The sequence below is a fragment of the Argiope bruennichi genome, chromosome 1, assembly GCF_947563725.1.
Source record: "Argiope bruennichi chromosome 1, qqArgBrue1.1, whole genome shotgun sequence".
NCBI classification, from domain to species: Eukaryota; Metazoa; Arthropoda; class Arachnida; order Araneae; family Araneidae; genus Argiope; species Argiope bruennichi.
Genome location: NC_079151.1, coordinates 52,999,895 through 53,027,071, shown reverse-complemented (window position 1 = coordinate 53,027,071; position 27,177 = coordinate 52,999,895). Strand labels below are relative to the sequence as shown.

At 24.6% G+C, this 27,177-nt stretch overlaps 1 protein-coding gene across 3 annotated transcripts; it reads left to right on the top strand.

Annotated features, from left to right (window-relative positions):
- The first annotated feature begins 1,379 nt into the window (after positions 1–1,379).
- On the top strand, positions 1,380–27,075 carry LOC129971988 (centrosomal protein of 164 kDa-like). 3 transcript variants are annotated; one of them, XM_056085970.1, is made up of 18 exons: positions 1,380–1,581; positions 2,660–2,771; positions 3,927–4,080; positions 6,821–6,889; positions 7,358–7,408; positions 9,914–10,180; positions 12,533–12,598; positions 13,029–13,118; positions 14,073–14,218; positions 14,315–14,581; positions 15,471–15,675; positions 16,269–16,478; positions 17,855–18,636; positions 19,571–20,037; positions 23,753–23,831; positions 24,335–24,455; positions 26,024–26,138; positions 26,253–27,075. In XM_056085970.1, exons 1-18 carry the CDS (start codon positions 1,521–1,523, stop codon positions 26,336–26,338), a joined length of 3,348 nt encoding a protein of 1,115 aa, XP_055941945.1. In that variant the 5' UTR covers positions 1,380–1,520; the 3' UTR covers positions 26,339–27,075. The 3 variants fall into 3 exon arrangements, with proteins under 3 accessions (XP_055941945.1, XP_055941952.1, XP_055941960.1); XM_056085977.1 differs by lacking the exon at positions 6,821–6,889 and having other exon boundaries at positions 26,253–27,074; XM_056085985.1 differs by lacking the exons at positions 1,380–1,581; positions 2,660–2,771 and adding an exon at positions 5,296–5,353 and having other exon boundaries at positions 4,011–4,080.
- Positions 27,076–27,177: the final 102 nt, after the last annotated feature.

Genomic DNA, 27,177 nt, shown 5'->3' with positions numbered 1-27,177 from the left:
GCAGTAGAATTCCACGTTCATGAATTTATTTGTTTAAAAGGGATAAAAGGGCAGGAAAAAAAGAAGAAGAAAAGGATTGGAGAAAAATCAAATCAAGTATTTCAAGAAAATAACTGCTTTTAGAATTAATTCATTTTATTCTTTACATTATGATCGAAGTTATTTTGACATTTTTCAGATATATATTAACGTTTTGTAACTTCTTACCATTTTTAAATTATGTAGTTTAAACAAAAATATTGATATACAGAATCAGAATAATAAGCTTCATCATAATTTAAAAAAAATAAATTTGGCCAGTGAATCTCATCTTACAGTTTGTATTATGGCCATGTAGTTAATAGCACAATATAAATCTTCAGACTTCTTTATCAACCGAAAAGAATTAAAGAATAAGAAAATAAATCAGAAGATTTTGAAAGTTTACATTTTTTTATAATAGAATTATTTGCAAGAAGTCCTCGAACAAATTTATCTTTTTCTAATTAGCAGTCCCTATTAGCACTAAATACGATATCTCCATAACTGAAATGCCAATCAACATTGTTACAATATCTTAAAGATATTTTATGGCATTAATAATAATGCACAACGTTTCAGAATATTATATAAAATCTTTAGGTAATTGCATATATTTGCTCTTAAGGATGTATCAAGTCATTTATTCTCACTATAATTTTCTTAATATATTAAAAATATTTTTTTTTTTTCGGAGGAAAGTTGGCTGAGGCAATATAAGAGGTCTACTGAGGATAGATGTTGTACTTTTGAAGTTTATTTTGGGAGCGAAAATACACCTGTAGCAGGTTCTCAGCCTAAAGAATGCATCAACATGACATTATTCGATCCAATTGCACTGAATCGATGCAGTCTATCCTCAGTGGTTTTCTTATGAACCATCGCTTTTTGATCTTCTATGTAGGATTGTGTCACTAGGGCAACACAAGTGTTTTTTTTTTTCTTTTCTTTTTTCTTAATATCGAATTTTAAATGTAACTTCTGAGAATCACTTATGCATATTTTTTTCTAATTATTTAAAAATTATCTTATAAAATAAAATTTATGATATTTATACTCTACTTGAAGTTTGGAAGGTGAAGGATCAAATTGATCCCACCTACAAATTATAAAACTTAGTACGCTTTTGCTATTGGAATCATTTGCTTACTGTTTATAGATTATAATGTTTATTTGAGTAAATGCCGTCAAATCACCTTTATCTAACAAGATTTTGCATCTAAATTCTAAAATAGTTTTGCCTCCATTGGGATATAAACCAACTGTAACAAATAAAGTTTCTACATATGTTTAACTGTTTACTTCTATAAATTTTTAATCTTAACCGTGTTCTGTTTTCAAATTTGTTTGTAAACATTTCTATTTTGAATCAGATGGATAAGCATGATTTTTTCCCATTTTTAGCAAAGCTGAGAAATTATCAACCAAACTATTCATTATTTGATTTTTTTGAAAATTGTGACGGGAATGCCTATCGAAATCGTTACATTGACTTCTAATGCATGGCGAAAACGGAAATCTTGATTGAAGATCCGAGCCTTGATTATGAGTTAGATGAAGAAGGTGAGTTTGCTAACGTTTTGTAAGAAAAGACTTATAAAAGGCGAGATTATAAATATAACTTTCCTTATTTAATAAGATGAGAATTTGTCAACTTTTTTGGAAAACAGAATTAACTTCGACCACAATAAAATCGTAAAATTTTAAATGTCTTGTATGCAATCCTTGTGAATAACACCAAACATTTTAAAAAAAGAAACGAACGGCGTACTATAATAGTTTAATGCAATTAACCGAACCAATTTGTAATTAAATAATTTAGTAATATAGGTAAACTAACTGACTAAAAAGTGAAATTAGAGTTGCACCAGACAATATGTTTAGTACTGGACTGGTTAAATAAAAAAATTCGATTTATACTGAATATGAATTTTTTTTTAATGTTACTTGTTATTTTGTTTGTACTGAGAACAAAGGACTGGTACTGTTTTTTTAAACATTGCTGTGGATCATGGCATAAATATATTCTACTATTTGAGAGAAGTAACTAAAATATCAACTTCTCACTTAAAAGATTTTTATTTGGTCCAGTTGTATAACCCTAAAATTATTTGCAGACATCTATTTTTATTTGGGAAGTTTCATATTATCATTTATTCACATTATTTTTGTTAATGTCTTTTTTTTTCTATGTTGCTTTTAATTAAAAAAAATATTTTATTAATATGCTTATTTTTTTCAAGACATTTTCACAATATTGAAGTTGAAATATTGCACTACTTCAAATATTTCAACTTTTTTTAAATATTGTGTTTGTGATTTCATCCATCCCGTGTCTATTTGCAGTCTATTATAGTATGAGATGTGAAGTTCATTTGCATGACAAAAAATGAAAGTGTTTTTTAAAATGCATGAAAAACATTTATACCTATTAAATATTGTTAATCTATACTCATTTAATAATAGTAAACCTTTTATTAAAAATTTATTTAAACAATATAAATTTAATATTGTTTTTTAATCCTGATTAAATATTTTTAAATTTACAATTTAGTACACTTTCATTTAACTGATTTTATCTTATCTGATTTATAAATAAAAACTTATATAGAAAATTAGAATTTACAAAAATTTATTTCAGATATACCTATATATGCGAAACAAATTGGAATAGATATTGAGAATGAAAAGCATTTGATGTGGATTGCTGAGGAAGGTTTAGCTGCTAATGTTCCTGAACCCTGGTTAATTTTGTGAGTCTTTTCGTATTAACTCTGTTCATTTGAGAATATTTAATTACAATTATCTTTTTTTTCTGATTAATATAAAAAAAAATTGCATTACGTTCATTTTATTTCTGGAATATTGTTTTCTGAGTCTGTCTGTGTAAATAAAAGTTTAATTATGTAATGTTGTTTATTTCTTCATTGTTGATACAATTGCCTAAGCATTATCTATTCTTCATTATTGTCTTGATTTATTACCAAAATTTGTATTATGTGTCGCATATTTTATCTTTTAGTTATATAACACTTCATTTAAAATATTTTTTTTTTTAGTTTCATTCTGGCTGATGTACTTATTTTTGTTTTGTACTATTAAAATGAAATGATATTGAATTGTAGCTATTTCCTCAATGCAGCCTACATAAAGAAATCTCAAATGCATTTGATAAAATAATGCATTGAAGATAGTGTCTTCATTACTAGCTTTTGTTTGTTGAAATACTATTATTACATTAACATTTAGTACTTTATGAGATGATTTTAGAAATAATGCCTGAATAATCATATAAAGCAGGATAAATCTGAAATGTGTGAAATATAGTGGTAGTTATAATATATACTACTTCTTATTTTTTTTTTTTTTTACTAAATCTTGCTGAATTTTAGATTTTATTGAATAAGAATGCTTGTAATTGGTATAAATTTAATCTGTCCGACAATTATTCTTACTTTGACAGCTTTTAAATGTGGGGGGGGGGAATCTTCTCTATATGATGTTATAATAGAAAATTTATATGAATTTCTTAACTTCCAGTACTTTACTTTGATGAAAAGATAATGATGTCTCAATTTGTCCTGCCTAAATTTATGAAATATGACAAATAATATAAAAATTTTCATTTGCTGTTCATATTTTTTCACTTATTTAAATATGAGTTATAGCTTTTTATTTTAGAATTAAACGCATGAACAATAAATTAATTTTGTAATTCGTAAAATAAATGTATTCTTTTACTGAATTCAAAGCATTTTATCTTTAAATAAGAAATTTACTTTAATTTTGGCAATACCAGTGCCATTTTAATCTTTTAAAACTAATTTGTGCTAATAATACCAATTTTATTTTATTCAATTACGTTATAGAAAATCATGTTTATTAATGACTTTCTTTTTTCTTTTCAGATCTGATGAAAAGGGCAGAATTTTTTACAGCAACTTTGAAACTGGAGAAAAATCTTGGGTGCATCCTCTTGACAAAGAGTATGCAGCATTAGTTATACAAGAAAGAAGAAAATTCTTAAGATCTCCTCTCAGTGATTGTGGTTTTGAATCTAAGGTAATAAATCAATGAATAATAATATAATGTAATAGGTCACTTAAATATATTCTAAGCACATTTATTGTTCTATCTTCTTTAATCTCAACATAATGTATTGTGATGTTAAAATGCATTTGGATACAAAAGAATATTAATTTTCATTTAAAGGTACTTATAACAGTACTAATTCGATGTAATTATTTTAATAACACATTATATTAAATTTCATTTTCTTGGTAATAAAATGGACAAAATGAAGTTAGAAAATATTTGCATTAAAAAGGATAAAATCAACCTTTGGAAGACACAAATTTAATTTATTGATGGAAGTTTTTAAAAAGATGCTTAGTCAACTTTTTACATTAAATTGTTGTAAGTGTGAATATTCAGAAGTTTATTAAATGCTTTTCACATTCCCAGAAATGTAAATAAATTTCTTAATATTCTTAATTATAGGTTAACTATTAGAATGAAAAATGGAACCATATTAAACAGTATCTTGATGATCTTCGATTGTTTTCTGTTATTTATCAATATTACATTAATATGCCAATAGGTGTTCAGATTACCATTTCATCTGATGACAGACAGTTAAATATTTTTGGAAAAAAATTCTAAAATTGAAGTTTTAATTACCACTGAATTGCCAAGTTGCCTTTTCATTTGTAATTTATTGTTCTTCAATTTTAAAGCATATAATTCATATTTATATATTGATAATTTCATAAGGTTGTCATGTTTAAAAATTCTTCAATTTCAAAAATTTAAATATTTGTTACAGAGCCAAAACTTAATAAATCAAAATAAGTATCCACTAGGAAAATTAAATAACTAATATATCTACTTCAAAAATAATTATATCATAACTGTGATAGAAATATAAAAGACTATCACTTGAGGTTATATTATTAAGATACTCGTTATTTGCTCTTACAAAATTTAACATTAAAAAATTTATTGTAAATTGCTTTATTTTTGAATCAACTTACTTTAGATGTAGATGTAGATGTGTTAAACATACACTAGATAAACTTTCTGAAGTAAGAAAAACTCATAATGAATGTTTAATGACTTACTATTTGACTTAGGCATATTTAATAGAATGCTGGATGCAATCATAATTTTTTAAATTTGGGAAATACTAAATTATTTAATTTTTATAGATTTGATAAAAGATAGTTTTGTTTTTAAGTGATGTTATTAACATTTTACCAAAATTATGCATTTTTATAGTAAAACAAGGATGTATGCTCGCTACAAAAAAAATCTGGGAGGAATGTCTGATTTTAAGGTCTGTTAATTTTTATAAGCACAGCCACACATACACATTTTTGCACTTGCCTCAAAGTTTCATTTTGCACAAAGGAAATATCAATAATTTAAACACTTCTTTACAAGTATTATGCATGTTTATTTTAAGTTTTGGTGAAAATGTTTTTAATATTATTACAATTTATAAATTTATGGAAAATATTGTTTTTTGCTATGATGTATCTTATTATAATTTAAACTGTTATGTGCAATTAATACTTTGTTTTGGTATAAATTTTGCACTGGGGGATTAATTGGCATAGCTTCTGCTATATAAATACATTTTTCCTTTTTTGACCTTGTTTGTATGATATTTGAGTTTTTGTTCTAACAAAGAATAGTTATATTCTTTGTTAATTATATATTAAACTATATTATTATAACTATATTAAACTATATTATCTATATTAAACTTAATAGTTGATTAGACCTTTTATATAACAAATATTTATTAAAATATTTTTGAATGTAAGTGTTTGATTTTTTGATATTTATAGAATAAAGAATAAGTAAATGCATTTTAATTTTTCCGACTATATTTAGACCAAAATAAGTGAACAGTAAACACACTTACAAAGAAACAAAAAACACTTTCAATAATAAAAGAAAAGAAAAGGTGCTTGTTTATTTTTATGGTCCCTGGGTTTTATTATCATGCAATCGAGATATATCATCAAGACAAAGGTTGCATTATGCATAAGAAGACTTGGCTATATGGTCTTAATCTTAAGGTCATCAAGTAAAAGTGGAGGCTGTAAAAATAAACAAAAATCAAAATAAGTATATGCAAACATTTAGTTAAAGTGAAAAAAAAAAATATTGCATACTCAACCATCTATGCGGGGTAATGATGATACGTATGAGCAAACTTAGATTCTGTACAATTGTTGAAAAAAGAAACTTTTCAGTGTAGAAGAAATTAAGAGAAAATAATTTGTATTGAAATATCTTTGTATCCTGAACTATGTTATAATGCAAAATAAGAAGTTGTCTTGGGCTACAGTACTTCGTTACTCCATGAGAAGAACCATTACAAAGAATTTGATAGTTAAGGTATAGTGAATATACTAAGATAACAATTAAGTAACCTTAACAATTAATTAACCTGTAACTTGAATCAACAATTAACATGTCTTCTTTTAACAGCTTACAATTTTGCATGTTAAAGCATTTTCAAGCCATTTTCTTTAATCTTTGGTCACTTATATAATCAATTTAAACAGTTGCATTATAAAAAAGTATTTTGTGCACTTAAATTGTTTATATAAGCCAGAAGTTTTTAAAATTGTTGCACGCATCACAAGTAAAAGCATGGTATTTAAAGAATACCATTTGCACTTTTATTCACTTCCTTCTTTCCAATATTCATTTACTGGAGTTAGTATTCTTGTATTGATGTATATAAAACAAATTTATAAATTAATTTAACTTATCCAACTATTTAAAGAGTCCTTTAAATCCGATCCATGATGGATCACAGTCTCCAGGACGCTTCCCAAAAGCCCCATTGCCACAGGTATGTTTAATCCTTGACGAATAATGCTGTTATTTTAAGATTTTATTTGATATACATGTGCATTATTTTTATCTCAAACAAACAAATAGATACACAAGCAAAAATAGTGTCTACAAACACTAATTAATTGTTTATGTAAACAATGAAAACTAAAATATTTCACTTTGGATTTTTCTTTACATAAGAAGTGGAATTATGTATATTATAAATTATAGAATTGGCGCATCCATAATATGCTGCTTTCAGAAATGTATTAGTTTTAAGAATTTTTTTTTGTTGTTGTTAGAGTATTAAAACGGGATGTTGTTAGAGTATTAAAACGGGATGTTGTTAGAGTATTAAAACGGGATGTTAATATAACTAAACTAAACTTGTTGTTTGAGTACTTAATATTATTAATACTATTATAGAATTACAATTTAATAAAATCCAAATTGATTTGTTTATTCTCATATTTTGTTTATATAGCTTTCCTCTTTATCTGATGCTCCTCCTTTGTCTTCAAGTGACAAAACTACTGTAAGAAAAACTTTCTCTTCTCTGTCAGTTTAGAAATTTTTTTTTGTTTTAATTATAGTAGTGTAATTTAACATTAACTTCTAAGACTTTCTTATTTAAATTTTAATGTATTTTATTTGAACCTATATAAAAAATATGTAAAATTTCTTTTGTATTATCTTAATTAGAAATTGGTAAAAATTATATACAGATGGCTTGTATGTGTTAATTTCATATGTAGTTTTCGTTTAGGAAGCTTGTATTTTTAGAGAGTAGATCAATTTAATTTTTTGAAAGATTATTTTTAATGCAGGAAGGAAAATCACATATTAAAATTCTTAACAATTGTTTTCTAAGAATAATTGATGAAGTTAATGCATTTTTTGAACTAATGCTAGTTTGTTTTAAATACTACAATAATAATCTGTTTTTAATGAATATTACATCTATAGTTGTTTTCAAAAGTGAACAAGTTTAGAATAAAAACTTTATTTACTACATAATATTCGTTTATTCTTTTATATAGTTTGGTTATGTATACTTTTATCAGTTATAATATGCATAAGGTTTTATCTTTGTAATATACTTTACGATATTTAATCAAGTATTTGAAAAATGATTGTCTTTGTTAATAATAAAGGAGTGTTATACATTCTACATAATATGCTGTTTGACCTGGAGCCACCAAACGTAACACATACATACTTGGAGAGTTAGAATGTGTGTCTTATAGTGATTTTAATTAATAATTAAATATGATTTAAATAGTTTTTCATAATAATTTCTAAAACTATGATTACTTTACAGTAATTTTAACATTAATTTAAAATTCAAAAAATTATCTTTTCAATGATATCAATTTATTTGCTGTAAGTATTTTTTCTAGATTTTTAATTAACTTTAAGGATGTTTTTAAGAATATTCAATGAATTTTCAATGATAATGAAATAACAAGATATTTCATTCTCATTGTAAAATTCAAATTGTTCTTTTTGTTGCTATTAAAATTTCATTCTGTTTTTTTTTTTTTTTTTTTTTTTTTGAAAATTATGTTTTGGCTTTAAAAGATCCTTTCACATTATTATCTTTTATCCTGTCATAATTAGTTGAAATTGGTAGAAACATTCTTGATTGTTTTTGTCATGAATTGCAAAGAATTTTACTTTAATTCTAGTATTTTATAGATTATAACATGATTTTTTACATATTGACTAGTTATCTTCATTACCAATAGCTTCTCTGGAATTAATGATTAGTAAAAATTTTAATTAAATATTTTATGTAACTTTTCCCTTATGGCTTCTTTGCAAAATATTTTAAAGTTCAAATTTTGACAGATAAATACCTCATGCTATTTTAGAAGTCTTTCAATATTCTGTTCACTATGCAGTGCAGTTATTTAAAATTCTATCTATATTTTTATACATCCAGTTATATCACAGGAATGAGCATTAGTATTTCAAAATAGATGCACTTTAAAAATTCTACACCATTGCTTAGTTCTGAAGTTATAATTGCAACAAATTTTTAAACATTTTATTAAAAGCATGCCTAATTAATTCTAAAACCTACTTAACATGGAATATTAAACAAAAACTTCAGATTTTAATCATCAAGAATGAAAAAAAAAAAAAAAAGGATAAATAGCCAATTTGTTGCCTTCACATTTTGAGGCTTCAACAATTTGTTGCTTTCACATTTTGGGGCTCCAAAAACCATAAGCGAAATTAATATCATGTTCTTACATGATAAAAAAAAAGTCAGAATGAAATATTTGTAGCAACAAAGTGAAAGATTTGAGTTTCATTTCAAGAATGAAATATATTTTTGTAAATTATGCTTAAAGTATTTTTTAAAAATTAATTAAAAATAGAAAACGATTAATTTGTTGAGTTTTAAGATGATGTAAATATAATTTGGATTATACTGTATTTTTAGAGGTTATTGTAGAAAAATGAAAAAATTACACTTAATTTTTAATTAATGAAAATCTAATTAAAATTTTTTTTGAAAAATTGCTCAAAGATGCACATTTTTACCCTTCTAAGTATATATGTACCAAATTTCATAGTGCTAAGCTTAGAGTGGGGCTAAAGAGTGCCAACATAAATACTGATACATACATCTTTATTATTAGTCAGAATTATGTAGTTTGAATTGCTATTTATTGGTGGATATTGTTCTTGAAAAAGCTTTTACTAAGATATTAGTAAAAGCTTTATAATATCTTAGTAAGTGGATGATTATTTTGTAATATCAGAATTGAAGTTACAAGTTTTTAGACATTGATGATTATTTTGTAATATCAGAATTGAAGTTACAAGTTTTTAGACATTGATGAGTATTTATAAATCAGAATGGAAGTTATTTGATGGTGGATTGTAATATGATTATAATAAATATGATGTGAATTTTAATTTTTTTTTCTAAAGGCTTGTGGGACACACAATTATTCACTTAAAAAATAAAACCTTTAAATATAAATATTGAATTAGTGTTATTATTTTTTTTTATTTTGTGTTGCAGCCATCTTCTCTTAAACCAACAAATAATACTAATACTCTTTCTGGAGGAAAACTTGAATTGGGGCATTTTGAAAATCGTAGAGGGACTAAACTTGCACCTGTTAGGCTGAATACTTTGAAAATGCCAGTTCCATCTGCATCTCCCAAATCTTCTACTGGCATGTCATTTATGCCCAAAGGATCGTCTTTATCAAGGAATATCAGGCGAGCCAATGAAGAAGCACCCCAACAAAATGAAAGTCCACTTGGAGCTATAAGAACTCGGATTGTAAGTTTCAGATTAAGCATTTTATTGGAATTTTATTATGGATAAAACTGAGGTTAAAATATATTTTTGTATATTATAAAACAGAAATAGTATCATGAAAAAAGCTTCTGGAGGAAATATCATAGCAACCAATGAAATAATTTATTCTAACCACAAGAATTATAAAAATAGTCTAGATCTCATTTCTAGAAATGTTCACTTGTATTTGTATGTAAATATAAATTTAATATTTATTCTGATTGAAAATATTGTTAACTTAAAGTTAGTTTTAAAATCTTAAAAGAGCTCATTTTGTACCAAACTTATCTTTGATTCTTTTAAAATTTAGAGGCTAAATTATTTGTTATGTTACTATAATACTTCTTGATTTATATTTTTCTCTTTACTGTTATATAGATTATCAGAAACAAAATTCTAAAAAGATCACTTTATATTTTTTATTCCTTTTAAATTTTCTGATTTAATATGCTGAATGATGTTATAGGGTGTCATATTTTTATAGCTTTGATACCTCAAAAACAGAAATTATATATATTTGATACTATTAAATTAAAAAGCTATATGTACTATTATATTTAACAATTAAAAAAAAGAAAGAAAGAAAGATAGAGAAAAATAAAAAATCCCAATATTTGAAAGAGATTGCCAATTTATATTTAATATCTTTTTTCTTTATATAATATTCAATTTATACTTGTTAAATTATTATTATCTGAAATTTTTAGCAAATATGCAAAATAAGTTCTTAGTTCTTAGCTTGGTATCTGTTATGATTTATTGATTATACTTTGCTGCCTGCGTGTTTTTCATTAAAAATATATGTATATGTTTGTATTAACAGATTCAGTGTTGATTTCATAGGTTTATATTGATAATAATCTATTTATGTATATCCTTCTGAAAAAACAAGTTAGCAAAATATGGTCTTTGGCAATAATTAGTTATTTGGCTAATCATTTTTCACCAAACAAATCTAAATTTTTTATTTTGGCATTGGAATATTATTGCTTTTTAAGGTATGTATTTTTTTAATTGCTTGAATTTAAAGATTTATTGTTCTGTTTATTGTTAGAAGTAAATTCATTTCCAGTTCATCTTTTGACCTTGTCAATCTACAAAGAAATGAATTCCAAAGTAATGTTATATATTTATAATAATTACAAAAAGTTGATTTTATAGATAATATTCAAATACAGATTTAGAATTTAAAATAAATCTGAAGTGTGTATGGTCTATTGGTGATTAATCCTCCTTCTGAGTGATTAAAAAAAATATACCAACCATTCAAAATTAAAATTTTCTAACTAAATAAAGTACCACAAATCATTATGAGCCTGGCAGTTTAAAACATTTTGCACCAAGTTTCCTTAATCAAAGTATGTTAAATTTTTTTCTTTGCATTGTATGCGAATTAACTTATTGAAAACAAAAAACACTATTACTGACTGCTAAAAGTAAATAAATAAAAATTGTTCACTGTGCATTTCATCACAAAAAAGGACTATGCCTTTTTGATAAGTTGGGTATGGTATATATCTTTAATAAATTTAATGAAAAAGTCTTTGTAAAGGTAGAAGCTTTGGTTAGTTATATATCTCCCAAAATAATGTTTTATTGTTTCAGGATGTGCTCATTCCTAGTTAAAATGGTAAGTCAACTTGTCTATTTCAATAAAATAGGCAAGTTGGGAAATTCTAATTTGTAACCAACTGTGCAAATAAAGAGTAGACAGAATCAGTTCTTTCCAAACCATACAAGTTACAGCTGTTACTATAGTCTGTGTATTTTCTGTAGGCAGTATAAGTTCACATTTTCTACTGCGTTACTGGTATTACACAACCAATAATGAGGTAGAAAATGTGACCTTAAACCGCCTACAGAAAATACACAGATTATAGTGCCATATCAAAGCATTAGCATACTAGAAAAACTATGGAAATGAATTTGCTTGCAAAGTATATTTAATTTGGGTTTCCTTAAATAAAATAAAATTAATAAAATTAAGCTTTCACAGTTTTTGATATACTTTTTATGGTTTTGTCTTTGAAATTACTAATCATTCAAAATGGTAAGTGTTTTCATTCTGTAATTGCAGGCTTTGGAAATTAGGATATTATTTTGTAATATTTCTGCATATAACACTGCATTATTTTAGTGATAAACAGATTATATATATATTTAGAATTTATAAATAAGACTTTTTAATTGTATTGAATGCTTTAAAAATGTATTTAATCAATTTTATTATGAAATCTTTGTTGAATATTCTTTTAAATTTGTACTGTTTTGTTACTTTTTCATTGTAACTTTAATTGAATGACATACTAAATAAATTTCTTTCTTCTGAATTAGACTCCTCCTCAAGAGGATTTTAATGAGGATTTAAATTCTGAAGATGAATCCAAATATTCATATGAGGTATTTATACATTATATTTACTTTCTTTGATAATATTTAATTTGCTATAATTGGTTTTTTCCCCCTGAATGTTTATTTAAAATAAATATTTGTAAATGAAAATTGTCATTGATTTTTTTAATGAATGGTAAATATTTTAAATTAAAATATATTTGAAATAAATTAAAAACAAAAATTATATTTTTGAAGTTTCATTTTAATTATTCAGAATATTTCAATTTATAGATTATTTTCACAATCAATATTTTTGGAGGAGAAAACATTATAAACTTTCTCTGTAAGGCTTTCATTAAAAAAGTGAAAATTGTGTATTTCCTTTCAAAAATATCTCTTTTGAATTATTTATTTCAATATTTATGTAACAGAGAATTTTGGATTATTATTATTAATGTTTTGTTATGTACATGAATTGTAATAATGTTTATTTTAGGAAACAGATGAGGACATGGAAAAAAGTTATGATCAATCTGATGGAGGTTCTTATTTTTCTCCTCCGCATTCTACAATAGAATCCCCAGAAGTAACTAAAAAATGTTTTTAGATTTTGATTTTTAAAATTTTTAGATTATATTATGTGTTTTAGTTAATTTTATGTTATATTTTAATACTGCTCATAATAAAACTGCTAATTTTATTTTTTTTCAAAAAAACTTTACAATATATTATTTAACATGAATTTTTTTACTAACATTTAAATGATGGAAGGGTAGAAATTAGAATCTGTAACCTAAATATTTTGAAATGTAGTACATGAAAGGCACAAAATTTTAGAATAAGCTAAATCTTAACTGAATTGATGTAAAGCATAGTAATAAAATATTTTGATCTAAATTAAAGGATGAGATTTTTTTAGAAGTTGTTTTATAAAAATTTATTTAAAATATTTTATAGTATAGCTTATTATATATATATATAGATTTGTATACTAGTTAATTTGTGCTTAATAAATTTTTTTTATTTAGTAAAAAGTAGTTTATAAGTGAAAAATATAATTTAAAGACTGATATTTTCGAGAAATTTCTTTTATAAAAATATTTTCATTGCATTTATAAAAATATATTCTTTATCTTAAAATTTTCATCTAATATCATATAATTAATATTTAATGAATTTATCATCATTTCTAAAAGAGCACATTTGTAAAAATTATAATTATTTAAAAACTATACATTACAAATATTAAAATCTAAACATTACTTTTAGATTTTAAAATCTCAAACTTCTCTGATGCTTTTATTGAAAACTGATTTCAATGCTATTACTTTTGAATTTTGTTTATTTTATTGGGATGTCCGAGTTAAAAAAAATTATTATTATTATCTTTACATTAGTTAATGTTTATTCAGGTTATATGCTTATTGATTTTAAAAACTGGTGCTTATGTAATGGTGCTTATTAACAAAAGTAGGTATTACTTTCATAAGAAATTAGTGGGATTTTTTGACAACTTATCCATTTTTTTTTTTTAATATAGGCTTTGGATATCAATTCTCTTGTGCAGCTTGGTACTAAACCAGCTCCTAGATTTAATGCTGTAAAAAGAGGCCCAAAATTACAATCTGTAAATGAAGATCCTTCACCAACACTAGGTTTAAGGAAAACTGGCCAGTCATCTCTTCTGTAAAGATTACACTTCCTATATTTCTTTCAAAATGTTTTTAAAATTGATATTCTTTATTTATGTTTTACATTTTATATTTTTGATCTCTTTTCTAGAAAGCCCTTGCAACATAAAAAGAAAGCTACTCCTAAAAAGTTCAAAAAAGCTAAAAAGATTGATGATCTTAGTGATTTTAATGATACCGAAGATGATTTTGATTCTAGAATTGCTGCTTTGAATGAAGAGCAAAGGTTGAGATTTGAAAGCATCCAGAAGGAATGGGCTGCTATGCTAGAAGAGTTAGAAAAACAAGAAAAAGCCAAATATGACAAAATGGTTGATGAAAGCAACAAAAGATTTGAACATGAAAAAGCTATAATCAGGTAATAAATTTTTTCCCATTGAATCAGAAAATCAATAACCTCTAATCTGAAATGATAAGGGCGTAATAATGTTTTAAGCTTGATATGTCTGCTGTCATTTTACTTTTATAATTTACTCCCATTTATATAGTAGTTATAATATGTATGCAATAAATATATTTAATATTTCACAATTCACATGAATATAAATCTAAAACAGTAATAAAAATGCTTTTAAAAAAATTTATTAAAATTAAAATAAAAAGCAGTGCAGGAATAAAATTGATATTTCTAAAACTATTCTTTTAGAATTTTAAATAGGTGCAAAAATGGATTTTGTGTAATAGTATTCTCTGAAATTATTGAGGAGAAACATGAAAATTTTATATCTTTTAAATCAAAATTTAATTAAATTTATGAAAAAAGTGAGTACCTAAAAGTGAGTTCTGAGTACCTATCATCTGAGTAATAAACGTAAGTCAGATTTTATATCTCTAAATCCACTGTGCTTGTAGAACCTTTTGAATGATTTTTTCGTCATATATATCAAGGATGGATATAGCATGCCAGCCCATAAACATTATCACGTTAAAATTATTAATGATATGATTTACATGTTTTAAATTATGTATAGGTATTCAATTATTTTTGTTATATTTCATTAGAAGTTTCTTGAAATTCTTTATTTCTTAAAATATACAAGGTTTGTACTTTAAAAATGTACCAAAACAATTTAATTTAATAATTATAAAAGTTAATGCTGTTATCTATTTTATCTTATTTTAATGTTGTAGTTGATATGTTTTTTTATTCTGAATTTTATAGATATGATTGTTAATATTTACATTTGCTTTTGTATACATATTCTTTAAAATTTCATTATTTTAATATGCTAAAAATTTTTCTTTAGCAAGGAAACTAATGAAAAATTATCAGAATTAAAAATGGAACTTAAGAAAAAAGTTGAAGAAGAAGAAAATTCAGGTCAAGTAAATCTTGCTGAAATGAAAAAAGCCAATGAACAAAAATTTATTGAAGAGGAACAAAAATTTAAAGAAAAGTTTAATTCTTTAACAGATAATTTAAAATCTGAAGTTGAAAAGATGGAACAAAAGGTAAAGTGTAACTTTGTCATATTCTTTAAAAAGTTTTCTTAGATTTTTTTAGCTTAATATTGTGATTAATGTTTTTTATTTGTTGTATTGATATTGACATTCTTATAAGAATCATTTTCACATTTAAGTTTCACTATTAAACAAAACTATTTAAAAATAACTAGAACTAAAATGTATTAAAATAAACTTGTTTGCTGAATTTAATGATTTTATTAAAATGTATGATATGCTTGGTTTTAAGTTAACTTGAAACAGAATTTTTTCTAGAAAGGTTATCTTATAATTTTGTAAGCTATAATAATTTTATCCTCTTTCTTGTTGATTGAAGAAACTTTTAAGTTGGTATTTATTTAACTATTTTAACCTTAGTTTTGACTACTTTTATCAAAAGTTCTGTGCCTAATCTTTGATCTATGTTTCTTTTTTTTTTTCTGAATATATTTATATTAAGCACCTATTAGATACTTTATACTTTAAGTACTTTAATGCTTTAAGAATATTTTAATACTTTAAGAAATAAATACTTTAAGAATATTTTAAAAAGAAATATTGTATTGCTTCCTTTTATTAAAAAAAAAACTTTATTTTTTTAGAATACACTAGAAATAAGTGAGAAAAAGAAGCATCTTGATGAAGAGAATGAAAAAGAAATTGAGGAGATGAAATCTTTGCAGCAGGAACATATTAAAAAACTTGAAGAAAGTTATGCAAATGAAATTGCCATGCTTGAAGAAACTCATAAAAACAAAATTGCACAATTACAAGATTCATTTTCAAAGGAGCAGGATGCTGTAAAATCTTCGGTATATTTTGCATTATTCTTTACTGCACAGATATTTATTATTTAAAAAAAAATGAAATATTCTTGCAAAATTTTATTATATTCCTCTTTTAAAATAGTTATAGAAAAACTATTTTCATAATTTTGAATATATAGATTTATTATTGTAACTGTTTAATGTAAATTATTCTTATTTCAGTTATATTAGTTTAACAAGAGTTGTTCATTTTATGACAAAAAACAAACAAACCAATGGTCATTTCATGAGATATTAAGGAGTATATTTGATATCTTTAAATTTTTTAGCCATTTAAAAAAAAGGGCTTGGTGGTAAGTTTAGCAGAGTTAGAATTAACTGCATTTCTCTTATAAATATTTTGAAATGGTCAGAATTCTGTTGAGTCTTTTCATTTCTGCAATTTTCTGAAACTCTAAATTGTATAAAATATGTGTAGTTTTTTAAATTTGAATTCTTTTGTGATATAAGACTTTTTAATATGCTATACAATATTTGTGATATTTATTTTAAGATGCAATAAATTTAAAAGCATTTAAAGAAAAGAAAGTCATTTTCTTTTCATCTTCCACCCCTATAGTTTCAATGTTGACATGGAATTTTTTAGCAGTTTCTACAGTGGTAAATTTAACTAGTTAGGTTAATTATGCTGCCAGGACTGCTAAGCTGAGAGGGGGGGGGGCACAAGTGGGTGATTGAAAAAATTAATTTTCTCATCAAATAAATAAATTTATAAAAATTGCAAATTTGATGAATTTTAAATTAATTGGACACCATTAAATACTTTATCAAGTATAATTAATCAAGTTCTTATATGTTTCAAAAGGTTCTTTTAATTATTAAAATGTTTTTGTGCACAAAATATTATTTTTAATAATATTGTGTACAAATATGGATGCTGGGCTTGAGTTATAAAAGCCAAATACACATAAATGTATTTTCACAAAGTATATCAAATAAAAAAGATTAATCTAAATTAAATCATTAAAATGTCAGAAATGCTTTGAAATGTGAAACTAAATTGTCAGTTTGTAGTGATGACTAATGATACAATGGGATTTTTTCGCTCCATTATTATTATTGTGTTGTCGCTGTCACACTTGGAGCATCTGTATCTCCCTTATCTCCTAATTGCTATTCCTCTGCCAATTTATTAAAAGAGCAGCCTAACAATGTGCACTGCTTAAGTCTGCAATGTAACTTAAATCTAGTTATGAGTTTGTATGAAATTCTGTTGCAGTGCACAAAAGTTTATTTGAAAATGTCAAAATATGCATATATAAATAAAATATTCTCTATAATTATTTTTTTACTTATGCTTTTTAATGGAAAATAATTTCAATTATAATTTAAACTTGCAAAACTGTTTTTTTTTCTTTCAGATTAAAGATGATAATTCATCATCTGTTGATGAAATAAAATCTGAATTGCAGAAAGTACAGGAGTTGTTTAAAGATGAAAATGAAAAATATCAACAATTATCTCTTGAACTGAAAAAATTAAAAGAAGAAATCGCTGCAGAAAGAGAAGTCATGAAAAAGCTTGAAGAAAAAACTGCTTCAGCTCAAACTTATTATGAAGAAATTCAAGATGATGTAGACAAAACAGAAAATGAGTTGGATCTTCTGAGAAATGAAAAGTCTGCATTAATTTCAGAGTTAAACGTTTTGAAAGATAATATAAAAGAGGAAAAACTGAATTTATTGAAAGAAAAAGATTCAGTAACTTCTCCCAACAAAAAGCCAAATTGTTTACAAAAAGCTGTTAATACTGATGTGTCTTCTGTTTTTACGCAAGCAACTCAGACTAATGTGGAGACAAGAAATATTTCTTGCCAAATTAAAGAATCAGTTTCAAAACTGGATAAAGATTGTCAGGTTTATTTTGAAAGAAAATTAGAAACTTCTAATTCATCATGTCAAGTTGAACTTTTGCAAACTGGTGAACATAGAAATGAAACAAAAGTTAATGAAGTAAAATCAGATTTTATTAGTGCCAAACTTGATGAAGGTTTTTCTAAAGTGGATGCAAATACTATGCCAAAAAATGCATCATTTGATAACATGAATTTGGAAGTTTTAGTCAATAAAGTGATGGAAAATGCCTTAATGGGTATTAGCAGTAAAATTGAAGGAAGATTGAAATTAATTGAAGAACAATTAAGGTAAATTATTAGAATTTTTTTTCCTTAGTGAAGAATTTAATATATATATTATACAGGTTTAAGAAATAATTCTTTGCTAAATTTTTGAATGAAACTGCTTTTAAAAACAATAATACTTTTACCAATTTGAATAAAATAAAAGATTAAATCATGTGGCAGCTAAAACAATAAATTATGTCATATTTTTTTGAGAATATTGTGTGATGTCCTGATCAATTTTTATCTAATTAGTTAATTTTTAATTTCTCAGAGATCAACAAATAGTTTCAGCTGGAAAAATGCTTTAAATAATGTAAAGCATTTTATTTTATATTATTTCAATCAATTAACATAATATTGAAAATTATTAAATCTAAATTTTATTTAATATTTTTTAAAGAATTTGATAAGTTTATTCATTGAAATTAATAGCTTCTATTCATTGAATAATTAAATTAAAAGCTACTTAGCTTCATAAATAATTAAATTGAAAGCTTCTCAAGTTGTTTAGTTTTGATTGTAGTAGAGGAGTTACTTAACTATAAATAACTTACTTTATTTAATAATTTATTTAAATAGCATATTAAGTATATTTTACTAATTCTGATTAAAATAGTTGGGAATTGTATAAAAATTTAGATTTTGTAATTTTTTCCATGTATTTATTGACTGAAACAATATGAAAAGCAGTTCTTTGTCATTTAAAACATTTTGCAGGAAATCTATGCCTACTTCTAGGTTAGTTAATGGACCATGATTAAGAATAAAAATTGGATATATATTTGTGTATGTGTTTTGAAAGCAGGGAATTATTTCAAGTATCTTTGATATTAAAAAAAAGGTTTTAATAAAAATATGTCACTATTTTTAAACTTTTTATTGCTAAATTCTTTTTCCAATTAATTTATCACCAAAAATATTATATGATAGATTTTTTATATTTTAATATTTTCAGCTCTGTTAAGAAAGAATCAAATCCTACTGATCAACAGACATCCAGTCTGAATATATTGGATAAGAATATCACTACAGAAATGAAATCAATTTCTCATACTGTACCTCAAAATGTGTGCAACAGTAATATTAATTCAGCACAAGGTAATACATCTCTATTAAGAACTGCTTTACCTTGTTCAAGCAGTTGCAGTTGTGGAATGGGAGATGCTGGCTCCTGCCAAATTATGCAAGATGTTAAGAATTCTATTTATCGTTTAAATGACATTTTGAGTTCAAGTTATGAACCTTCTTTAGGTAGTACTGTGATATCTGATTTTAATTTCCCCATTAATAATCATTCTAACTCATTACAAAGCTTTTACACTCAGTTTCGTCAGTTGCAAGAGAAGCAACGTATTACAGAGCTTAAACATAAACTACAAAATGGGAATGCTGGTCAACATTCAAGATCTTTAAATGCATTAGGTAAGTAGTTTTGTAATAATTATCATATCTTTTATGCTTCGAGATATCTTGTTATTTAATAAAATATATCTTTATTTATGAAATTTTTATTTATAAATTTTAAGATAAGAACATTTATTAGTTCTGAATTTTAATCTATAAACTTTGTAATAAAAGTATATTCTGTGAAAATTTGGAAGTCTTTGATTTTCTCTCTCTTTTGGAAAGTTCCAATTTGTAATAAGATATTTTAAAATTATTCTCTCTTCCCAAAAAAATCTGTAATAGCAAACATAATGTTTAAATTCATTTTACTTGAGACAATTTTAATTTATATTCAAATAATATGATGATTAAGGGGGAATGAGGAGAATTTTAAGTTAGTAAAGCAGATTTACTATTGAATTATAGCACTTATAAATGCTGAATATGCATGTATGAAATTATTATATTTCTTATTTTTAAAAACAAATTGCCTATAAATTACATTCTCAGGTTTTAATGGAATATACTTTTTAAGGGTTGAAAAGATTAATAAGCTATATCTTAAAATTTGAATAAAGAGTAACATTTCAGCATTTTCTTTTAAATGCAAACTTTCTAGATTTATATATACACATATAATTTATGTATGATATCTCTTTTTCTTGGAAATAATTTGAAAACTTAAAACAAATAATTCAGTTAAAACTGACACTGTGAGGAATCAAAACTTTATGATCAGTTACCTAAAATCTTGTTCATCCACTTGTAATTTACACAATAGCTTGGGTATATGATTTATGATTTTATGAACTTCTGGTTGGAAGGAAGGAAGTTGTGTCAAATGTTCAATCACAGACTTGCCAATTTGCATAAATTATGTGGTAGTGGATTGTGAGTTTGGAAGATTGTTTCATGACATTTCATAAATATCTATTTGGATTAAGATTCTAAGATTTTGGTGACCAGGATATTAGATGAAGCTCTGAGTGTTAGTGCTAAAAATATATGTGCTCAATCATGGCCTGTAATTTTATATATAGGGATAACCATTGCTCTTTAGGACACCATGAACAGCTATAATTGATCTAAAATAGCATTCAGTTAGTCTACACTTTTTATGATATTTTGATGAGGATGTCCCCTACACAATAATTGATGCTGCATCAACTTGAATTGGTCCAGTGGATGTTTTCCCTATTCTATTCTGAGTTAATTACTTCTATGATTGATGTAAGAGAATTGAATTTTTCTGAATGGGCAATGTTTTTCTGCTGTTTTATGATCCAATAACATTGCCCATATGCCTGCTACAACTGTAAACAATGGTGGAAATTCAACTTTGGTAATTGGTGGCAATGGAGTTCTATATCTAAGCAATGTCTGTTGCAGAATTATCAAAAACATTTCTTTTTTTTTCTTATGTAAAAAAACTGCTGCTAATCGTGTAATGAAATGGCAATGTTTGTACTATTTTATGTGATGATTAGTAACATTTGCAATGAGTAATGATAAATAGTGACGTTAATAGCAAATGTTACTTACTGTGTTTAATAAGTTATGGAAGATCAGTGTTGTGATGTTCTTGACTAGTTTTGTAGTTTTTAAAATGCTATTTCCAAGTCATTGGGACATGATTTCAAACTTGCTTAACTCTCGGGTTTTACTTTTATGCTAAAAATGATTCCAATTAATAGCTATGCATTTTTTTATATGTGTTGTTTACATTTTTATAATTGTGCACTTAACACACTTAACACATTGTTGACTGACAATTTGATCCTTCAGTTACTTGTTGTCATGCTGCCGCCAGGTTTTGAGGTTAGGACTAATGATAATATTTTGGCTCTTAATTGTAATTTAAATTATTTAGGATTATAAGTACATTTTTTAAAAAAATATTTTACAAAATTTTTTACAAGGTATCTCTCTATTTTGAATATCAATTTATGTCTGATTTAAGTATTGATTCAACTTAAATTGGTTTATACCCAAATATATTAAGAAATTATCTTATTTCCAGTTAGTTAGTGCAATATTCTGCACTTTTACTTTCCAAAATACTCCATTAGTTCAGTTTGCAGATCTTTTTGTAATTTCATTTTTATTTTGCATAATAAACTCCCTCAATAGTTTGTACAAATTCTTTTTACTTTTTATCAGTTGATTTTTCATCAGTTCTGTCTTTTTGTAATTTTCCATTAGGTAATTTTGTATAACTTAACATTGTGGACTTTACTTTATGTAACTGTTCAGAGATTCCTTTTATTTAGTTAAGTGACATCATTTTCCATTTATTTATTACTTAGATTTGCATATTTTTTCATGTGATATTATTTATTGATTTATTCTTTATTAGATTTATTCTTTTTGCATAATTTTCAGGCAATCTCTTTGTGTAATTTTTCTTGTTTTCACTTTTACTCTATTTTTGTTCATTTGGGTAACATTCCATAATTTATTTTTGCATTTTGTCATTTAATTCATCATATAATTATCAATTTTTGTCATATATTTTTCCTTTTTTTCACTCTGTAAATTTCCCTATGCAGACTTTACAAAGCTTCCCACAATTTTATTTTGCATATTAAGTTCACTTTTTTGTAACTTTCAATAAGCACATTTTCTTTTTTTCTAAGTTCTTTGTTAAAAATTCTTTTTATGTAACTATTTATCATTTAATGTTGCATATATTTCTGAAAATTTATTAAAATAACTTTCGGTAAGTTAGCATTGTTGAACTTCCTGTCGGTTAGGTTTGTGTAAAAGGCCTTTATATCCCCCCCCCGTCAGTATATCTCCATTCTTTAAGCTCACATTGCACAATTTTTCATAAATTGACTGCACAATGTTTTCCCAAATCTTACCTTATTGATCTTTTTTTAAATTCGTATTGCTTAATTTTCTGTAGGTTTACTTTGCATTTTTTCCCCATAATATCCCTTTGTATAACTTTGCATTTGTTATTTAACTTTTCCATAAGTTACATACTTTGTATAATTTCCTTTTTCTTCTCTTAATGTAACTTTCTTTAAGTTCACTTTTTTTTTGTAAGTTTCCTGATGTAATTGATGCCTACAAATTGTCTTATGCTTCTGCCCATTTCAGTAGTTTATATTATCAGGTTCAATCACCTATTCAGCCTCAGCACCTGTTGCAAAGAATATTTGGTATTTGAATCCTTTTTTCAGATTTTTTAAAAACTGTATTTGTCTAGTTGGCTGCACGTACATATACATCTTATGTTTTTAGATTGATTAATAAGTTCAGGTTTGCTTGTTATGGGCAATATGATAGGTAGGCATATCGCTGTGTTAAACATTTTATTCAGTCTGGATGATATGCATTTTGAATATATTCTGTAATGGCTGTAGTCTCATTTTTAGACTTCGTAATTGGTATATTTGGATTGTAAAAATTATAGTGGCATATTTGGATTGTAATTCATAATTAACTTAACAGTGCCTTTTGAATATCTTTCCGTTATTTAATTTGTGCAGTTTCCCTAAATTGAATTTGCTCATTTGTTTTCTTAAATTAATTTTGCATGTTCTTCTGTAAGTTCTCTGTGCATCGTTTTCAAAAAAGGGCTCTGCATATTTTTTTCCTACAAATTGCTATTGTATAACTTCCCCAAAAATGATTTCACTTAATTTTCTTCAAAACAAGCAGCTTTCTTTGTCTTATTAATTTTTTGTCATGTGCTTATTATTCAATATTAAAATTTTGTTTTCATTATTGATTATTCTTTTAGACCAAAGTTATTCTGCGAATTTCACAAGAAAAGAAACTCCACAGTTCAACAATTTACTTAATGCTAATTCATTGTCATTGTAAGTATATAATAGTTATTTCTCATATACATGTTTTCTTAAAATATTAAATAATGTAAATTTGCATTATATAATAAAATTATTTTAGGAATATTGATATTATTTTACCAATTTTTACTTGAATAAAAATTTCAAGTAAACATATTAGGAAAGCATAGTTAGTTATTTTGGATACAATACAGTTTTTTTTCTTGAAGTTATTAAATTTTTAATAATCTTTTATATTATGTTTTTTACAATGAAAGAAAGAGGAGATGAATATAAACTTAATTAATTTTTGAGTAAGGTTTTTTTTTGTTTTACACTTTTATGATGACTTTTGTTTGCAAAAATAAATTGTATTTATATGAAAAAACTTGTTAGGCATTTGGTTTGTGTTGCTATTAAATTTTCAAAACTTAGTGCTTTATATACTCATAAAAATTCATGTTTGTAAAAAGGAACAAAGACTATGCATTCAAAATTTATTTAAAATGAGTGAACTAACTCTCATTTTTCGTTAGAAATTCAGGTGATGATCCCATTACAAGAGCTAGAAATTTAGTATTAAGGGAACAAGCTCGTTCGTGGAAGCAGCAGCAACAATATTTAAATTCGTCAGATATAAATGGTTTCCCACCATTGGTATGTTTAATCATATGAAATTTCTATTATTTTATTAATTTTCTTTGAAAATTTAATGTGACAAACTTTTGTTATATGTTTCCAAATATATGTTGAAACTTAATATTTTTATTCAAAACACACACATTCACATATATTTTCAGATTCTGTTCCATTTAAGATAATTTATAATTAACTGTTACTATATTAAGAAGAATATGTTCTTATTTGTATACATACTTGAAATTCTTTTTTATTGTTTAATAATCAGTTTAATATAAACTATTTACTTGAAATGATATTTTAGCATCATAATTGTTTTATAAAATTCAGTGCAGCATTTATTATATAATTTAAATTTTTAATTAATATGTTTGGTTAAGTGGTTAAAATATATAAGAAACGCATGACTTAAAGATAATAATGACAAGATATCTGATTTTCTGGACAGTATGAAAGATATATAAAAAGCCATTGCCATGAATAGAATTAAAAAAATAATAATAAACCTTTTTGGTGAACTAAAAAATTGAAGATTTTCCTGGAAAAAATCAGGCCTTATCGGTTTTATGGTAAAGGTTTTTATCATCCAAATACATTATCTATTTTCACTAAAAATGTAGAAAAATATTGCTTTTAGCATACAAAAGATGGAATAGTAGTCAAGTGTAGTGAATATTAGGTTTCATAAAATGAAGTCGAAATGTTTACTAAACATCTTTTTTATTTCCAATTTTACCAAAATGAATAACTGTGTGCCATTAATTTGATTTCATTATAAAAGAACATTATGTTGAAGAAAAGCAAACTTCTCATAAATCCCAGGAAAGACAAACACAAAAATATGATTGTACTTGACTTCATAAATTATCAAAAGCTTATAGCATAAATCATGGCATTGTACAAAATATCTCTTAATTTTTAGCAAAAACAAACAATCAAACAAAAAAAACTGTTGGTAGATGCAGGGAATTATAGATTGATAGAATTGTTACAATTGATAAAAGCTTTTCATAAAACAGAATGAAACAAAATCATTTTCTTTTTCGTTACTTTCTACTTGGTTTCGTGAATGCCTTCAACTAAATCTTTATCTTAAGATATGAAGTCCAATGACTTTCCACATCTGAATATGAACTATTATATCCATATTACTTCCAAATGTTTCATGTTTTAAAAATGTTTCTTAATTTTTGGACATGATTATATGCATTATCATCAAAAAGATTTAACTATATTAATTTTGCATTAAAAATTTATATATTCTTTATTTAAATTTTTTTTTCCTCATTTAAATATATTGATAAAATACATTTTCCTTTTGACAAATTTATATTGTTAAGTGAACATGCGACTGTGATCAATTATTTAGATGGAGCTCTTGAAAATAAGTTTTTTTTATGAGTTCTATTAGTATGATTTTTAATCAAAGAAAATAATATATTTTTAAAAATGCTGATAAAGAATACTTTTAATCTATTTAGAAAATGTTTAGGATGTAATTTGCATTGCTATTTTCTACATTATTCCTTTAATCTTTATTAAAGGATTCTGAATTAAAAACATTATTTTTAAACAAACTTTTATAGGAAAGAAATTACACACCATCCATATCAGACAATATTTCACCATCAGTATCATCCAGAATCTCTCCAGGCTTAAGTGAAAACTCTTCAACAGCTCATTTTCCTTTCCTAAAATTTGGTAAGAATTTATACAATATGTAATTTCTTAATTTTACATTCTTATTTTAAAATTATAATCAGTCTGGAAATTAAAAAGATAAACTTATAACAAGTTCCTATTTCTTCCTTTCAGAACCTGATCCTGAGACAGAATATAATGAATGGATGTCAAGACTCAAAACACTTCAGGATAAAATCAGAAGCCATAGAATTATATAATGGCATTTTCATAAATGTGTTTTACAAGCATAATTTTTGTTATAAATTATTTGGAATGATTTTAGTCAAAAAATGTTTTTTATGTAACCTTACAATTTTATCTAATGAGCTTTTATTGTCATTATTGTTTATAAAAATGATATACTTTTTAAAATTATATTTGAATAATTATTCAATGTTTTGTTATGAATTTATTTTTTAAATTCAAATATATTAAATATGGAGAAATTTTTAGATTAGTGTATAATTATGCAATTCTATTTTCACTTTGCACATATATTAATGGTGATCATTTTACATAATCATTTGTTGAACATGTATTCATATATGTTGATATTGTTTTTAAAAACTACACTCTAGTCATTTTTTTGTGATAACTTTGTTAAAAAGCTGTCTGAATGACAGTTCACAAAGTGTAATGCTTATTGTGCAGTGAACTACAATATCTTTGCAATGCTATTGCATAGTATTAATTGTAATATCTTTTTATAATACTTATTAATCATTTTATAGCTATAGTTTTTAAAATTAAACTGTGATTTTTTTTTTGTTTTTGATAATAGAATAATTCAAGAGTGCAAATATAATTGTATTCAGTTGATGGCAAAAATTAGTGATTCAGTTTTATTAATCAATTAAGATCTAATTGTTTATTTATTTACAATTTTTATTATTAATGAAATCAGTAACAAATCAACTTTCATTTGTTTAAATTTTTGATAAGTTGCAAAAATCATGGATTAATTACTATTGCTTGTGCAGTTCCTTTACCAGATGAAGTACATATTTTTTAAATATACTTTGTCTAGTACAACATAAATGTTAAATAAAATTTTTAT

Coding starts and splice junctions, on each gene's coding strand:
- LOC129971988 (XM_056085970.1), top strand. CDS start 1,521: ATGGCGAAAACGGAAATCTTGATTGAAGATCCGAGCCTTGATTATGAG. Junction 14,219..14,314: donor ACTGGCCAGTCATCTCTTCT/GTAAAGATTACA, acceptor TCTCTTTTCTAG/AAAGCCCTTGCAACATAAAA. Junction 14,582..15,470: donor CATGAAAAAGCTATAATCAG/GTAATAAATTTT, acceptor ATTTTTCTTTAG/CAAGGAAACTAATGAAAAAT.